This window comes from Takifugu flavidus, chromosome 19 (genome assembly GCF_003711565.1).
Source record: "Takifugu flavidus isolate HTHZ2018 chromosome 19, ASM371156v2, whole genome shotgun sequence".
Taxonomy (NCBI): domain Eukaryota; kingdom Metazoa; phylum Chordata; class Actinopteri; order Tetraodontiformes; family Tetraodontidae; genus Takifugu; species Takifugu flavidus.
In genome coordinates this window covers 11,525,171-11,543,293 of record NC_079538.1, presented here as the reverse complement: position 1 = coordinate 11,543,293, position 18,123 = coordinate 11,525,171, and the positions used below count along the sequence as shown (strand labels likewise).

At 46.0% G+C, this 18,123-nt stretch overlaps 1 protein-coding gene across 23 annotated transcripts in view; it reads right to left on the bottom strand.

Annotated features, from left to right (window-relative positions):
* nrxn3b (neurexin 3b) overlaps positions 1–18,123 on the bottom strand; it is a 302,073-nt gene that overhangs the window by 100,905 nt on the left and 183,045 nt on the right. For 10 of the 23 annotated variants that reach the window (XR_008947310.1, XM_057016587.1, XM_057016599.1 and 7 more), the window contains 8 exons: positions 16,744–16,770; positions 15,805–15,924; positions 15,508–15,620; positions 15,100–15,368; positions 14,837–15,027; positions 14,476–14,649; positions 13,763–13,789; positions 12,003–12,122 (listed from right to left, as the gene is read on the bottom strand). Coding sequence is in view for 22 of the 23 variants with exons in the window: in XM_057016587.1 (XP_056872567.1) it covers positions 12,003–12,122; positions 13,763–13,789; positions 14,476–14,649; positions 14,837–15,027; positions 15,100–15,368; positions 15,508–15,620; positions 15,805–15,924; positions 16,744–16,770 (1,041 nt within the window). In the remaining variant the exon portion in view is untranslated. The remainder of the gene's footprint in view (positions 1–12,002; positions 12,123–13,762; positions 13,790–14,475; positions 14,650–14,836; positions 15,028–15,099; positions 15,369–15,507; positions 15,621–15,804; positions 15,925–16,743; positions 16,771–18,123) is intronic. The other 13 variants (XM_057016601.1, XM_057016609.1, XM_057016602.1 and 10 more) reach the window with 3 other exon arrangements.

Genomic DNA, 18,123 nt, shown 5'->3' with positions numbered 1-18,123 from the left:
TGCCAGAGGGAGCGGTCCTCTTATGTCAGACTGAGAACCACGAAGAAACACACAGAGAAGATACAAACAGAAATCCTTTAAAAATGAAGCCAACCTAAAGATTCCCAGTGGATTGGATCACATCCCCATGAAATCCACATACTCGCTTAAAAGACACGTTTAAGGAAACAAATCAGCATTAATCTTTGCATGAAATGGCCAGAAGTGTTTGCTAACCCTGAGGCGAAAGCACGGACTTTGGGGGAGCTGAAATTTCGACATAATTCACAGCGGCCCCCTCAGCCAGCCACTTAATCCCTACACAGAGCGATTAGCATACCCCACTTGGGTATTTTTGCAAGCACGCATCAGGCGTGTCTCTGCATTGTGGAAACGTACACGCATGCATACGCACACACATGCGCTAGTCACATGCTGGGCCTCCGTGTCCTGAGGATACTGGGAAAAATCCGAAGGATAGCAACTCTGCTGATCCCAAACAAAATCTTCTGGGCTAGTAAATGAGGCGTGACTCAGGACTCGTGCGTAATATCTCTTGATGGTGTCTCGTCGTGTTTTAAAGTCATTTATATAACGACAGCGATGATTCACAGCGGAGGCGAACAGAAATGGGGCAGAAAAAGAGCATATTGACGATTGAGTCTCCCATGAATTATACCCCCAAATGAGCAGAAGGTCAGCGTTTTGCTGCTAAGCTCTGGAGGTGAGCTCAGTGACAAAGCGGCAGCAACAAAGTCATTACTAGTGTGTAATTAGCTTTACGTCAGCAGCTGTAAAATAGAATTACAAGATTTATTTCCGGCCTGCTAAATGCTATAGCTAGTTCTCATTTCTCCTTCTAAAAGCTTACATAAAATGGAATGATAAGCAGTAATGCTAACCAAAAACAGGAGCAGCTCGTGTTAAACCAAAAGGTAGAAATTGTCATGTGATACTTTACCACTGGAGTACAGTCTCGTGTGGACAGACACTAAAGAGGACATTCAAACTGTGCATATTAAACATGCATCTTTAATGCATCTTGCACAACTGGTTGAACCAAAACTAAGTAATGATTGAGATGGAGCAGCACTCCAACACATATGTAGGTATATCTGGCCATACCACCACAGGAGATGCTTTTTTACAGTGAAGTTCAGCGATATGATTGGATCACTGGTGCTCTGATGGGACGAGTAGATCTAAAAGTCGTAACCATTACTCTAAGACGTTTTGTAGACACAAAGTGAAAAAAGAACAGACTTAATCTAACTTGATGCAAGAAGACAAATCAAAGTATTTTCATAATTCAGTTAAAACCTTTTTTTTTTATCTTAAAAAGAATTCAAAATGTGAAGTAGTCAAAAACGAGGATTCTACTATGGTTAAAAGTCATATAAAAGTGTCAGCAGAGCTTTATTGTAGTTTTATTTTTTAGAAAATCAGTCATTTAAGATTCAATCTCAATATGGAACAAGTGTACCAATCAAATGGGCAAAATTAGAATCAATAACTGTAATTTGTTGTCCTTTACTGACATTTTAAATGGCTTCTACAGCAAAGTTGATGTCATCATTAAGGGATAATAGGTCTGACCTCAGCAGCTACTTTGACCTCTGACCTAATGTGACAGTATCACTGGACCTGTGTTTGACCTACTAAGGGAGAACAGTCATAAGGGTCCCCATTATCCCCCATCACTCTAAATTACATGGACGGGCTAACTGTGTCAACCTACACAGAGAAGCCTTTTGCCTCCGATGATGTCATTCACCATGTAATTACCAACAAAAGGATAATAATCTACCTGATTTGTGGTTAAACACATAATCTGAGTTTACATTAAATTTCCAGTCCTGGCTCATCACCAAATTACAGTGTGTTCATGTAGAGGAGGTGTGCGCTATCCGCTCGTTAAGCTACAGCATCGTTATCAGACCGCCCACGTCCTCTCAGTGATCACCTTCTTAATCTGCCAGCTTTGACACCAGGAAAACAGCTTCCTGCGATGAATATAGGGGGGAAAATTACAGTTATTGGAATGCAGGTCTGAGAGATTCATTTTGCTCCTCTCGGACGAACGACTTAGCAGCACAGTTACGCTTCGGAAAACTTAAATTTACCAACAACAAATAAGGGAACAGAGTGGAAAAGCAGCCATAAATATATCAACTCCGTAGGTGGCATCTATAGCTGTGTTATAACAACATGGTATAAGATATCTTTCTAATTTAACACGTAGGATTATACAGTACAAAGAAAAATCTCATTGTTCGTCATCTTAGCTGAGGCTATGTTGATATCAGGTTCAATGAATGTCTCTGTAATCCCCAAAGAGACGGACTCAATAAAAAGTAGGATAAGTCTCCACATCCGTCCTCGATCCTTAATGTTCCCTTTCACTTTTCTGCTCGCTCTTCCTCCTCTTCCTCCTCCTCCTCGCTGGGCTTTATTTGCACAAATAATTAGTAAGTTCTGCTTTTCTGTGGGTGAGCCAGGCTAATTTTGATACACTCATTATTACTTCTCCGCCAAGCATTTTCCTCTCCAACACACACAGTTCCTCCTCCCGACCTCCCTGCAGCTCCTACACGCTCGGCCGTGCGAAGCATCACTGCCAAAGCTTTCTCTCTTGTGTCAGGTTGCCAAGGACAAAGATTGTGCAGGTCAGAGGTCAAAACAGGGCCACTGACCGACCAATGATTCCGGTCAGAGGTCTACTTTCCTCCAAGGAGCATATAGAACCTGGCAGCTTGAGGATATTCCTTCCCTCCACTTTTCCAGATTTCTTCCCACTCTCTTAGTTCCTGTCTTACCTATTTTTGTTTCCCAGGCATTCCCCCCCCCCCCCCCACCCCCACCCCTCCTCCCCCATTCCATATCAGGCCAGTGCAGGGCGCACTTGCAGCTGACAGAACAGCACAGCAGGAGCAGGATAAAGAGAGGAGAGGGAGGCAGATGCTTGTGACAGTGTGGGGGCAGTAATGAGGGTCTCTATGGTAGAAGAAAAAAATCGGCAGGGCATGAACACACGGATGACTCACATGCACACATACGCAAAACAGCAAGGGAGTAATGGGCTGGCAAAGAGCTGGGGGGCAGCATCGCTGAGAAAACACACAGTTTCCCCCAGCACTACATTGTGATTAATGAAGAAGGAACCCACCACCATTACCGGGTCAGTGGGGAGAACAACCAGAAGCATATCGCTGCATCATTTCTGTAAAATATTCATTTAAGGTAAACAAACCGTTTCGCTCAGGTGAGTCAGCTCAAGGATTCAGGGGCGCTTTGAGCTGGCACGTATGACATGCCAGTGTGTTTCCCCAGCCTGTCTCTAACAAGCACGCAAAGCCTTTCAAAGGCATTACTCCACCGACGGGAGATACCTTTATTGTGGCAGACATTTCGGCGAGAAGGAGGCTTTGATTCACCGGAGTGAGGGCGCGGAGAAGGGAAAACAGGCAGTCGTGGCGGAGCTCGGGGTTCACGTTGCTGCGGAGGCATTTTAAGAAGTGGGACAGGAGGAGGAAAACTGCACGATGAAGCGAACAAGGTTTGAAAATAGCCTGGGATGATGAAGACGGCGGGCAAAACGCACACAAAAAGCCAGGACAGGAAAGATGCGATAACAAACACGCACAGCACGCGCTGGTTCGCACATGCAGGAATCTATTACAGGCTAAATAGCATCACAGTGGACAGTCTAGGCCAAGGAGGATTAATCCCAATTGATCGTGTCACCACAGGAAGTGGCGAGTGGTTGTATGCCACTGCTTTGAAAGCCTCAAGATCAATCTTTTAAACTTAATTTGCAAGGTTGCTGTCAGGCAGGGGAAGCGCTTGAAAGACACAACGGCCCTGCTGCGGAATGTGTTGCAGGGATGCAGAGCGTGCTCACGCCGTTCCAGCAAGACCTTTACAAATTGCTCATTATGCTGAGCCTCGGCTTTGTAGTAATTATGATTAACATTTTAAACTTCAACAGCATGTGTGCGTTTTAAAGGTTCAGCTGCTATAAATATGCAGAAATGATCTCTTAAGATAATGAGTGCTGCTTAAGTGGCAAAGGTTTTTATCTTGTCTTACCTTGAATGGCGGTTGCTTTTGTGAAAAGCTCTCAAGACCCTAACCGAGGAGGGGGATTGGGGGGGTGGGGGGGTGGGGGGGTGCTGGTACCAGAGCGGTGCAGGCTGTGCAGGCACGCGTGTGTCAGCGTTTGACATGAATCAGGCCTCTGAAGACTGACAGCAGTCGGTTTGCATCATGGTCACAGTTGCAGTGATGCATTTAACCTGCTGTTTACCCTGGTCTCTCCCTTCCAGACACAAACAGACAATGGCGCCCGTGTCGGCTCGCAACCCTGCATCACAGATTCTTTTGCTGCTCGGGACAAATTTGAATCAGTGGGTCCTGGGCTAGCAGCCCTCTGCTGTAATTGGGTCCCTCGTCACCCGGAAATTCATGTCAGCATTGGTCACATGGGACAGTGATCTAAATGGCATCAGTGTCCTACTTCGTGGATGCGCGGGTAGAGAGGGGTGGGGGTGGAAGGGGGGGTGGGGGGGTGGGAATGCCGGCAAAAACGCAGCAGATTTGAAAGGCAGAGTGCGAAGCGGCTTGTTAATTATAGACGGAGCTGTCACGGGCGACTTGGAGACAGTGCTGTTCTCCAGCTGTGAACCTGACAAACCAACACACAGCCTGGTTCAAATGGGGGTCTTTAATGTGCCAACATGAGTTCTCACCAAAAGCGAAGCAGCAGATCTGTTTCAGCGGCGAAAATCAATACAAGAATGATGCAAATGTTGCATGGCTGCTTTGCATCCATTGTGAGTTACAAGTTCTTGAAATAATAATAATATTAATAATAAAAGCAAAGTGATTCTCGAGGTTTGCTGGGAGCAGGGGGAGCTCAGCTACGGAGAACCCTGGAGGACACAACTAGACCTTCTGGAGGAACACCAGGATCATCCCTAATTAACATTTGAACTTGTGCCACTTTTCCAACTGAAGCCACACAGATTAGCGTGCTATAATTCCTCTCTGAGCAGCACAGAAACACTAATGTACAGTCTGGTGAGAGCGTGAGCGGCACGTGCACGCCTCACCAACTTCTCATCCCTAACAGTTGATTAAATCAGGGTGGTATTTTCTTATTGTGACAACATTCTGTTGATCGCCTCTGATTGCTAATTACAATGACATTTTTATCCCGACTCTACACACGATGATTGTTCCTATAGAAAATAAAGGCACCGTGCAGACGTTATGTTAATGCCACATTACATTGAGAGAAGAAGATGATTACTGTTCTAGTGCAGAGGAGGAGGAGGGGAACAGGCTTTCTGTCAGGGTGCTGTCATGTGAAATTAATCAACAACCCTTGAGCAAATCAAAACCTCTGTAGAATGAATAATAGCATTGACCTTTGGAGAGTGTTGTATTATATCACACTGCCCTCAAGTAGGTGAAAGATGAGCAACTGGTGAAAAAACCAAACTGAAATGTGGAACTCCTGTAAAGATACTGGCTGAATTTCAGGCATGCAGTAAATATCGATATACAGGCAGCTATGGCGCATGTAGGCAATGAAGGCCAACTGTGGACAGTCTGAAAGTACAAGTGGGCCCTCCGGGGCTAAAACCAAACCCTGCATGTGTTTAGAAGAAAGGTTGGGGTTTCAAAGACTACAGGAGGACTTGAAATCAGGTTCAAGGAGCTAAAAGAGCATCTGTGCACGTTCGCCGCGCGATGGAATGATATACCTCAGTAAATTAGGCAGGAAAAATGGTGCAGGGACTGCACAGATTGGCCCATATAATCTTTTATTTAAATAAAACTCTTGCTTCCTTGCACTGATTTACCTTATCCTTTGTGTCAGGGATAATAATGCAGAAATGCATGTGGATGGTGCAGCCTTTTCTGCTGTTTTAGCCTCAGATCATTACCAGCAGCACGCCGCTCTAAGCACGACGATCGAACACAAAGACCGTCCTCAGATGAGAATTCCCTCCTCTGGGTTGTATAAAAATCAATCAACGTGTACTATAAAGCTGGAATTCAGACAGTTGGAGGAATTACACAGCTCTCAAGTGTGAAGAATGGCTATTGAAATGAAGCAGCAGCCATTTTTAGGCAAAGAATGCATTTATTTTAACGCCAATGTCGATCTTCTGCAACCACCTTTTTACATCGAAACACCAAATCCAAACATGTATAAGTATTTACGTCATAAAGTCAACTTAAAGACATGTTACAGTTTTTGAAACTTTGATTTCAAAGGCCATAGATGAATGTTCCCTGACCGTAAGAGCTCTGTTATTGCAGAGTGCTCTTTACCCCACGGGGGTGCAAATCCGGCTCTTTTCATAGGCTGAGCTCAAGGATGCAAGAGTGGACCCTGAAAAGTGTCGCCTAAATGCCTTGAAATGTCTTTGCTTGATGGTTTGCCCAGGTTTCCACTGATTGAGGGGTCCTACTTTAGCCCATCTGTCACAGGAAGACATTATCGGGATAATTGGCCAATTTTTAAACACTTTGTTTCTCTTTTTTTAAAAAGCGGGTTTTACTTGAATAATAGCTGCTTGCTCTATAAATAGAAGAATGTTCGACCAGCTACACTTCTATTTAAACCATAAATCCTTTTAGGATCCACTTTTTAATATGATGCCAACTGCTAAATTAACTCAATGTATTGTAGTTTTTTAAGTTATCACTCCGTTGCTCAAAATGTTTTATTTTTTTTCAGTTCCTTTCAGTCAGCGTCCACTAATATCAGATCTTAGGTTACTCCTTCCATCTGGACTAATTTGAGGTTCACCACACAGCGGATCTCCCCTTTCCCCAGTTCCCAGAAGATGTTGGACTTAAATAGCAGAAGGGCGTTGAGATAAAGACGGGATATTAAAATGGAAATTTCAGGATAGAAGTGCACAGGGCAATTTTAAAGCCAAATGTCACTGCAAAATAAATTGGAATCAGTTGGCTCCTTGATGGTCCTCAACTCCCCACCCCTGAAGGAACCTGCAAGCATTACAGACCAAGGAGGAGCAGACATCAGCATCAAGTACAAGCTTGGGGACTTCATATCCAGGATGGCTGATAATGCTCATATCTACCGACCCTACGACCTCAACCAGACAATACTGAATATATATTAGTCTTGTTTCAGTAAACTGCCATTTATTTCTTATCATCTCTGGGGGGTAAAAGTTCGCCTAAACCTAAAATGAGGCAGGAGACACATGAACAGATAAGGGCAGGCAGCCAGTGATCCTTCAGATGAGGTGTCCTTGCTGAGGTGCTACACAGTGGAAAGCGTTATTATTTGGAGCCTGCTTTTAGTGTTTTTACCCCCCCACTGGTGAGGATGAAGTATCAGCTTCAGTCCTGAGACACAGACAGACGAAGGAGATTTTTACTATTGCACCCTACCAAGAACTTTGTGGTAAAATGGGAACACTTTGGAATTAAACGTAGATAAACATTTGTAACTATAAGTTTAACTGATAAAACTGCCACCTCGTGGCTAAATTACAACATTAACGGTTAAATAAAAACAATATTTTGCTTTGATTTCAGACATTTTAACAGTAAGACTACAAGTAAGACAAACATGTACCAATAAAAGCGCCGCCACTAAGTGTACCAGTATTGATTGTGTGATGTGTGCACTGTCCTCTGCACTAAAATGGCTGCTAACATGTGTTGATGGATGCGTCTGCAGCTCTCAGCCTGCAGGCGCCAGAAAGGTTGTTGAGAAATCTTCTGCGGCCTTAAGGTTACCCACCTGGCACCAAAAACAGATGGATGCAGCCCATCATACCCATCTGTAATGCGCCCGGCTCGGGGAGTCGGACCTCCCGCCCTCGACGGCATCTTTCTTGTTCAAGTCTGAGGCAATGGCGTGATTTTATTCATCAGGAGTTGCATCGGTTTGAAATTTAGAAAAATCCACTGGTCTGTTTTCTGTAAGGCCTCAACAGTTGGTGGGATCTCCTCAGAAACATCTGGGAGTTGACCAGCATGTGCCTAACCTGCTCTCCTTAAACACGGGAATGTTGGATTAAGCTATGGTACACAACAATGAGTTCGGTCCCTCCCAGAAAATGACCTGTTTCACCAGATTTGAACTCCCATCAAGCTCCAAACCCTTCTTTGTTATTACTTAAATCAGCCATCCCAAGTTGGGCGTTCTGTGAGCTACGCTAGGCAACAATTTTCAGAGAACCCATACGTCTCTCTCCCCGTGTGTTTTATTGACAAACATCTCCCACTTATCCCTTTCATCTCTCTGTTCCTTTTAGGATCTCTTTGGTCTGACCCCGGGGCATTTAGGCTTCACAGCACTGCATATATCCAATTATGCTGTGGCTCAGAGCACGGCACTGACACATCGATTGACACAAGAGTCATCCAGTCTTATCACCGTGACATGATGCAGTGCCGGGCAAGCATCATTACCCTGATCAGCCAATAGCCGGCCATCTTATTAGCTCCTCCCCCAAGGGAAGCACACGCAGGTCATGTTCTATTACCGATATCATAAGACAGAGCAGAGGAGTGATAAAGTGATGGAGAGAGGAAGAGCATGTATAAACCTTGGAGGGACAACTTTATCTGTGCGGACTGCAGCTTTGTCAGTGCTGCTGGGTTGATGCTGGGAAATTACACTGGTCCTTAAGCAACAACTGTAGGAAAACAGCTTCCTCAAAGCTGTAAACTTCAATCACTCATGTGTTCTTTATTGACAATACTGCAGGCACCTGTCTGGCTCTAAGTGGCCCTTAAAGGCACTGGATCATGCATCACTTCAGTTTTATGGCCATTCAAATACCTAAAAGCAGATGCAACGATCATCTTTGTGTCTATTTTTGAGACAGTCTGTGCTCCGCGGACAAATAGTTCTCTCTCCTCTGTGGTCCACTTCTGATCTACCTGCAGTCTTTTTAGGCAAATGCTCTCATAAGCCTGTGCTGCTCGCTGCTGCGTTCCCAGATACATCTGCCTCCACTGGTTGAAAGATGATTTAACGTCGCACCTGCTCCCAGCTCAGACTATGCTGAGCTTCACTGTTTCCACATCCTGCTTGAGCTGATCACGTGTTGGCCACCTCCCACTCCACTGGAACCTCCGTTGCACAGACAGTAGTCGCCTCTTTGGATGTCTGTGTGTTGGTAGATTTAAAAAGTTGTGCGAAAATGTTGACTGAGGCCAGAGCTACTCGCCAGCTTCTCTCTTGGGCCCCCCCAGTGGTAAAAAATGCATCCGGCAATATTGACACTTGGCTCTACTTTGCAAAGACGGAGGCGCCACAACGCATTCAAGAGATTAGCATGAGCATTTGGAAGTTTAATGTTATTTAACAGGACAAAATACCAATTCTATCAGCTCAGATTTGAGTTATTGATAATGTCACTGATATTTTCACCCACATTTCTGTTCTGTTCATTTCCTTAGCTGCACTGTGTTTAGCTTTTTTTTTAATTTATTTCATCCTGCGACCTTCACTCACCACCGACGTCATGTCAGAGCGACGCTGTGTGGGAGCTGCGTTCTTCTCTGATGACATAAGTGTTGGTTTTCCATCCAGAACATCAGCGAAGAGAGAAAAATACCTCGTAATACATCGTAATACGTGTTCGTCAGCCCTCACCTTTAATGTGTCGCCCCGTTTGTGGCTCCTCCATATTGAAGGAGAAATTACTTTATGAGGTATTCAAAGACCATTTTCTGTTAAAGAGTTAAAGTCCTCTGGAAAGTAAGGACACTGGGTTGAGCCCAGGCCAGACCGGGATCAATACACTCGCATCGGAATTCGTCGCTAAATCCATCCGAGCGGTGAGTGATGTCAGGATCAAACTGCTGAACAGTTTGCTGTTGCGTGTCCTTGACTCCTTTCTGCATCTCTGTCTCTGCACAACTAGTTCTCTTGGTTTGTTTACCGCGCTCCCGACTGCGGAACAATGCAGCGACCTTTGCAGAGATAATTCTATTACGTAAGATGAGTAATTGCTCTGGATGTGGAAGAGGAGTGGCCGCCGCTCTTCTTCCAAGGCCCACAGCTCCCATGTCTGTGGATTTTAATGAAACTCCGCAGTATTCACACAAACTGACAGGGACAGTTCTGCTTGGGAAAAAAATAAGGGGGGGGGGTGATGTGGAGGGGATAAGAGAGAAGGGCGAGACGAGAGGGAGATGAGCGAGACAAAAGCGGTGAGCCAGAACCAAGCAGGGGGAAATTGCTATAAAGACCCCCCCCCAACCATATTCCTTACGCACAACATGTTTCCGCAAGCGGCTCTGAAACTATGGGTGCAAATACCCCTGAAAGGCCTCCGTACAAATACACAGAAGGAGCACTTAATTGTTGACTGCTGAGGTTTTCTCTCCTCTCCTCCTTTTTCTCCAACTAGTCACGGTTGTTACAAAGGAAAAGTGCAGCGAGGACAGAGGAGCTACGCCAACAATCGGCCAAAACATCCCCATCACTTTGTTCGAGTCTCCTCATTTGGGCACAGACGAGAGATCAAGCCAGAGGAGCAGACAATTACTGATATTTGCAGCCAGCACAGCAGAATTGGAGCGAAAACACAAGGAGAAGCTTCATTACCACAATGTTGATTAAAAAGTCTCTCTCCACAGCCACATGCAAGGACGCACGCAGGACACGTGCATGTCTCCAACACTTGCATTTCTATCAAGCCCATCAGCAGAAACGTGTTTTACTGAGGTTTTGTAGGACGTTGCTCTATGTTTGTTGCTAGGATCTGAAAGTATGGGAATTGGACAGGCTGTGGGTTTGTTGGTGGGTGGGAGATAAGACAGAAAGAAAGAAATACAAGAAGCAAAGCAGAGGAAAATGACAGGAAAGCTGATTTCATGCTTGGAGGATTGCATCTCATTTGCTTCCAGCGCGAAGCGGGAGCGTGCGTTCCTGCTCGTGTATTTACTGCCACCTAGTGGCGGAGCGATGCAACTCTCACAGCGACAGGTGACGTCATTGAAAAGTGCGCGTCAAAGGACGAAGGTATTGCATCCTTAAAAAAAGCCTGGAGTTCATATTTTTGGAAAAAAAGATCTATAATCTCTCCTTCCCTCTCTCTCTCCCTCTCTCAATAAAAAAAGAAACAACTTCCCATCAAATTTAATTAAGCCCAACACTCATTGCAGGATGCTCTTACAAGCCTGAATAGTCCAATCAATATCAGTGGCCATCTACCTTCAGTAGCAACATAAAGCAAAGCTCTTATATTTCATGAAGAAATATGACTGTGCTGAAGGGAAATCAATGAAGGCTTCCCACCATGTCAGCACAGGAGGTGAAGTAACGGAGTCCTTTCACCACTAATTAACACATAAACCCTCACATCCCATCAGCGAGTGAGAAATGGAGCACATTATTGGCTGTGGGTGGAAACTGTCTGCATCACATTTCCTCTAGAAGGTGCGAATAAAAGCGGATAAAAAAGGGATTTAGGGGTTATGTAGCCACCTGCAGCAGCTTGGTGAGACATCACACAGGTCTGGATGATGGCAGCGCTCAGGGCAGCTCTAACAGCCCCCAGCTCATTAGCAGCAGCAGTTTGCCCCCACGAGGAGCTGTTCAATGAAAGACTGTTTACTGAGGAGGTCCCTTGCCATTGACGGGATAAGAGATCCTCTCGTCAAGACGCCGATTTAAGCTCGGTTTCATTTTCGTGATGAAATGGAGCACCCAGAACAGAATGGACATTTAGGATCACAAGTTTCAGCAGGAAAACAGGATCTTCAGGGTGTCTGATGAAGTGCAACAGTGGAGGGCTCATACTCAGCTCCATGTAGGCACATGAATGGCACATGTCTGGGTCATTTAAAGGGGTAATAGGAAACATTTGCTCTGATGTCTGTGCTTTGGTGTAAGTGACTGGAAAAAATCCCACAATGCAACTAGAATAACAGGTGCCTGTTTATGTCTTTCAAAGTGTGCACTTAAAAAAGGTGGGTTGTCCATTACGAGGGAGGAAGTTGGCAGTACTCACGGTCGTTGCAGTGCGTCCCGGTGTAGGACGTCATGGAGCAGTCACATGTGAAGTTCTCCCACTGCTGGATGCACACGCCCATGTTGGCACACGAGTCCTCCTGGCAGGTCGTACTTGGACCTGCGTGAAGGTGGGAGACAGGAGACGGCAGGATGCTATGACTAAAAGGGACTTCCTGGGCCTTAAACAACGGCAGATTCATGCAGAAGAAGAGCACCACAGACACAGACACAGACACCCCCTGTGGGAGGAAACAGCGCCACCAGCAGAAGCCTGATCCGGACAGAAGAGTTTAACATCACTCTGTGTGTGGCGGGAATTCTGCGTCCTCACTTGTACGGATGTTTTTATCTACTCTGCAGGTGAGACGTCAGATGAAGTGGAGTCCATCTGGACTTCTGTGGTGGCACCGTCAGCCTCCCTTCAGTGGGCCCGGATGTGTGTCAGGAGACACATGCATGCACTTTTGTCTTTTACATTCCAACCAGTAGATTCCCAACAAGTTTTATCAGAGCAAAACTTAGAACGCTGCATTCCCTCCGACACCAGTCAGGACCAGACGCACAGAAACTTAAACAAAATAATCCTGTTTAACATTCAAAATGCCTTGAACGTGTTTCAAGGCATTTTTACTCCTAAAAACCTTTTTTGTGCTTAAAAAACAAGGGATGCTAACGTGAAACAGGCGCACGCCAGAACGGGATCCCTCAGGAGGCACATCGGACACCACTTAAGGGGAGTATTCAAAGGAGTGTGTTTGAAAGGCTGCTCCGCCACACACACACACACACACACACACACACGCACGCACGCACGCACGCACACACACACACACACACACACACACACACACACACACACACACACACACACACACACACACACCTCTTAGCTTTGAATACACCTGCTGAGAGGGAATGCAGATAAGGACAGAGACGACAGAGATGACCAGATAAACAAACTCCCCATCGGAGTCTGGACAGAAAAAAAATCCGAAACCCTTTCGATGGGCAACGGCTGCATGTAACACTTGTGTAGGAAATAAACTTAAAAAAAAAAAAAAAGGTGGGTGGATGAATGCAAACAAGCGGCTGCCGAGCGAGATACAAAACAAAGAGAGCGAGTTTGCCAGCTGAAAGTGCATTTACTGTGTAATGTAAGGGGGGTCTACCAGGCGTCCCATGTGCACACACAAAGTTATTGCGCCGCGCCGGTGTTGTCGGCGTCTCCTGTTGCCATACAAACAGCCAGCTCATTTGTCAGCCTGAGCAATGGTGCTTTTTTGCCACGTTGAGTGTTGCAGCAGAATGTTGCTCGCTGTCTGAAAAGCACTCCGAGGGGAGAAACACCCGTTTATGATTGAGGCTATGAGATCTATGAGAAGGGGACATTAGCAGCACGTAGAAGTGGCTTAAAACCCTCTTGAGATGTGGACAGAACAACCGCCCACCTTTCCTTTGTACTGCCACTCATCCCTGAAGCTAATTGATCCCTGTTAGTCCTCTTTGCGTTGCAATCAGACTATGTATTTGTATTTATTCCAGTTATGTGTGGCTCTAGATTGTAATTAAATCTAAATTGATATCTGCCCTCTAATTTTGGACCATTTGTCCTTCTGCCTGTATCGTGTCACTGTTTGTCTTTCCAGAGAGCAAGCACAGTCCACGGACACGGCTGCCATGGTGACACCCACAATGCATTGCACATAGCTGACTTTCAGGCGGGAAAGGCCCCTGGAGAGACCGAGCGGATCCGTCTACCTTGCAGGTCGGCTTTGGTGAAACCAACTTTGTTAGCGCAGAAAGAAAACATGAAACCACAGCAGAGCAGATCGAGAGGGGAAAAAAGAGTCAGTTAGTGAGGGAGCAGCGTCGTTAGTGTTTGCAAAGCTTGTAAAAGTGGCACATGGGTGATGGATTTTGATTTGAGGGAAGGAGCCGAATTAAAGAGATTTATATGTTTGCGTCAGAGTGTCCTTATATTTGCTACAAACTGCTCATTCTACTTGCAAAGTAAGGAAATTATGGAAAAGTGAGGCCATTTTAGCTGGTCCCCACAATTTTAAAGGATTGTTTGAGGGTTAAAACATGATTTTAAGGTATAGGTTGGAATTAGATTTAGGTCAGGGTTAAGGGGTTAGATAGGATGGGAGTTAGGTAATGTGTTATGTCTATGAAAGTCCCCACAAAGATAGAAATACAAGGATATGTGTAATAAAATTATCCATTACTGCTGAGGCGTTAGGGTTAGGGTGTTTATATGATGACTTCCATTGGAAAAGTGTTGGCACATAAAAACCCAATATATAATATTCTAATCTGTCAGGATTTGACACTCACAGAAAAAAGAACGGAAATAAGAAGGATTAAGAGTCCCGGGGAGTGGCTGTGAGGGACACTGAGAAACCTGCTAATTAGACAAATAAATCTCCCACAGCAGGTCAGGGGTCCGGCACGCTGGGGGCCAACTCTACCTTCACAGCCGCGCTCAATCTGCCCGCTGCGGAAAAGGGCATCGTTGATGAGGTCTGGCAGGCGGCCATTCAGGTCAACCGAGGCCAAGCAGCCCTGGAAGCCCTCCCGGGACACCACGAGCTTCGGGAGGTTCTGGTACATGTTGGGTCCCAAACCCCCGACGAACAGATCACCTGAAGGGAGAGAAGATGCTAATGAGGGGTGGGATTTCGTTACTAAAAACAGAGGTGAGGGGGATATTCAGCGTCCGGGTGTTTTGTCCTAAAACACCGAGCGTCCCCTCCTGTTGCCATGGCTACCTACAAGAAATAACCTCTTAATTTCTGCATCATCAGGTTCAAACGAAGCAGGCGACGGTACCTTTCAGATCCAGGTTCTTGGCGCCGTTGACATTCTGCGTGACAGACTTTGTGTCCACCTTCAGCGTGTGTGTGTTGGAGGCGTCCCTCGTGATAACCACGTTGTGCCACTGGTTGTCGTTGAGCGGGTTGTCGCTGTTCCCCTTCAACAGGCTCGGCCCGTTCCCCAGGTCAAACACGTAGTGGATGAACCTGGAAAAGCGCAATGTGACTCACGGAGGGGAACTCTGCCGCCATGAGACCTCGCCGGCGTCGTCTGCTCACCCTTTCACCAGCTCCACCGCGATGAAGTCGTTGCCGTCTCCGCTGTTGAAGAAGAGGAAGCCGTCGGGCGACGTGGTTTTGAACTGAAAGAACAGGTGCATGGTGGTGTAGGCCTGCAGGGTGGCCAAGCCCAGGTAGCTGCCCTTCGTCTTGAAGGTCACGGGGTCGGCGATGATGAAGCGCATGCCGAAGCGGGCGTTCAGCTCGCAGAAGTCGATGTCCCCGTTCTTGCACATGTCGATGTACTGCATGCCGTTGAACTTGAGGCTCTGTGGGAGCAGAAGACGGGACGGATGCCGGTCTGAACTAAAGGGGCCTACATGAGGGTGTCGAGAGAGCTGCGACTGACGCCCAGGATGATGCTGCTCTGGGTGTTTAAACCCACAACATCAGTTTCAAATGTGTCACCTGAAGATGCCCGATGAAGGAGGAGGGAGCGGACGAGACGAAGCGCCTCTCAGTCAAAATGCCCGTCTCCACGTTGTTGAACTCCAGGCGGGTGTGGTCGCCGGCCATCTGACCTGAGGCGGTGGAGGAGGAAGAGGATTAGACGGTAGTGACACAGAGACAGACGGTGCAACCTGGAAATAGAGCTGGTCAACTTTCAACAAATCAGGGCCGACAGGACCAAAAATCACACCCAACTCAAAGCAGATATTCCAAAAATAGCTCTTGAAAATGATTTAAAATGGAGTACGGGTCTACCTTCAGCCATGTCGTCATCCACAATGAGTTTGAAGTTTTTACCCCGACGGGACACTCGTACCGAGTGCCACTCGTTGTCGTTGAGCTTTTGTCCAGCATAGAGAACCTCAGGGCCTTTGCCTGAAGATGAAGGTTAGTTAGTGAAAGGGCGAAGGGAGGAGAAGCAACATCAAGAGAAAAAGACCCTCAACAACTAACCAGCAAGAGATGGATTCCCTTTAAACTGTCAGAGTTGAACAAAATGTTGCAGTAAAATCTGTGTTGTCGAATACCAATTTTAAGAAAAACATTTATTAGCTCTTGTTGTGTGAGTATAAAACCAGAGGAAATAAATTGGAGGCTTTTTTAGATTGCCTGCATTCTTCCCAGTAGCCACTAGAGGGAGCCCCAGGCCTGCTGAACATCGGTTAAAGCTGCTCGGAAAGACTCTTAAATGCCAAGTAACGAAGCAAATCTGAGGGATTCCAATGACATTTTCATGTCTAAGGGCATTCGTTTATCACTGTTTCACAGCGGATTAGGTGAGGACTGAATGCATCATTACATATATTGACCTGGACTTGAGCCACATTTGCTCCCAATTAGTGTAATTTAATTACATTAAATGCTACTTATTGAGGCGATTTCAAAAGAAAACTGGTGTGTTGAATTGTAACACACTTTATTGTTTTAACCACTACAATTATATAAATTTCAGTTCAGCGAGAGGCTAAAGGACAAGATTAAGAACTGCCTGAATTAATTTGGAGGAAAAAAGGGACCTCTAATATATAGAGTATATTAAGTCAGATTTGCATAACTTTGGTTCCTGGCTATTACTTATTAGCTTTTATCTGAGAGAAAAAAAAATCCTCTTATCAGTCTCCTGCATTCTGGTATCTCTGCATTTACATCAGGCACACAGGCAGTAATCAAACACAGAAGAAGAAATAGACTTACTGGTGTTACAGTTTATCCTGACACAGTCTAGATGGGGAGGGGAGAATAAGTGACAGATGAAATCGCATCCTTCAAGGTTACAGCTGCAGACATCCAAGATCAAAAACGCCACCTTCCGGGGACGGTCACATGACCCCAAGCGGCCATTTCGGGCCCGGTCGGCTACTGACAGTCAATCAGGCTACACTGATAACAGCAAATCCACTTTAATCCCCGTCCAATCTTTTAATTCCCTTTTCAATGGCATAATATCGCACTGCAGAGATCAAATAATGTCAAATTTAAACCATCTTTAGTTTAAAATTATATTAAAGCATCATCTTAGGAGCAGGAAACACTCTAATGTGAATTCTCATGTTGAATGAACAGTTGTTTTTCAAAATGGTCGCTTGCACATGGCCACATCGATCTTCAACCCAGCTCCTACGGCTACAACAGTCTAGCCCACTACAATCCCAGGAAAAAGGGACACTTTTTGGCCTTATAGCTGCTTTTCCTATTAAATTGCCCATCTAACATTTGGCTGAAGGTTGAAATCCATGTGACCAGATTGGTCATGTGCCGTCAACCGCAACAGAAAAGTGGGAACAAACAGCCTCGAGCCACTTGGTGCCAACACCGTACAGACTAAAGTGCCCCCCCATCACAGACTGGTGGACTTGGTCACATTTCTTTCATCCTAGAGGGTGATTACACTCCCTGGCTCTGAGAGAAACCCCTGCAGATGCTGCATGCGAGCATGAGCAAACTGCGTCCTGCCTTTAAAAAAGTGCCTGAATGAAGTTAAACGAGGCCTGAGCTCCGCTCAAACGCTGCGCTTGTGCCACCATCTGCAGGCGCGTTGGGTCCTGTGACATCGGGCTGTTTGCCAAACGGGCCGCAGGCTCAGGGGCCTTTGAAGGGGGTGAGTGCCATCTTTGAACAAGGCATGGGAGATGCCAGCTAGACCGAGAGCTAAATGGGCTGAGCGAAACATGGACCTGCTAAATGAGGGGGGGGGGGAAATAAAGAAATCATAAAAATGCAAGAACAGACGGACATAGTAAGAATGCATCCCGCGCTAGTCCCTGTGACTCACCTGCATGTCTGAATAGATGGCGAGAACTAACCTAAACGAGTGTTGGGAGGAGGACGGGGCCATCTATTTAAGTCCATCGGAAATCAAAATGATGGATGGTTGGGTTCAAAAGATGCGTGACAACTCTGCCAAGTGTTAGACTGATGGTTCTAAAAGTCTACAGACACGGAAGCATCAAGGCAGTCCAGGCAAGTCAGAAACAATCATGCAACTACGAGACAAACTCCTTTTGTATATGTATGTCTGTGTGGGCCTGTGTGTGTGTGTGTGGAGGGAAGCCTCCAGGGACGGCTCATACGATA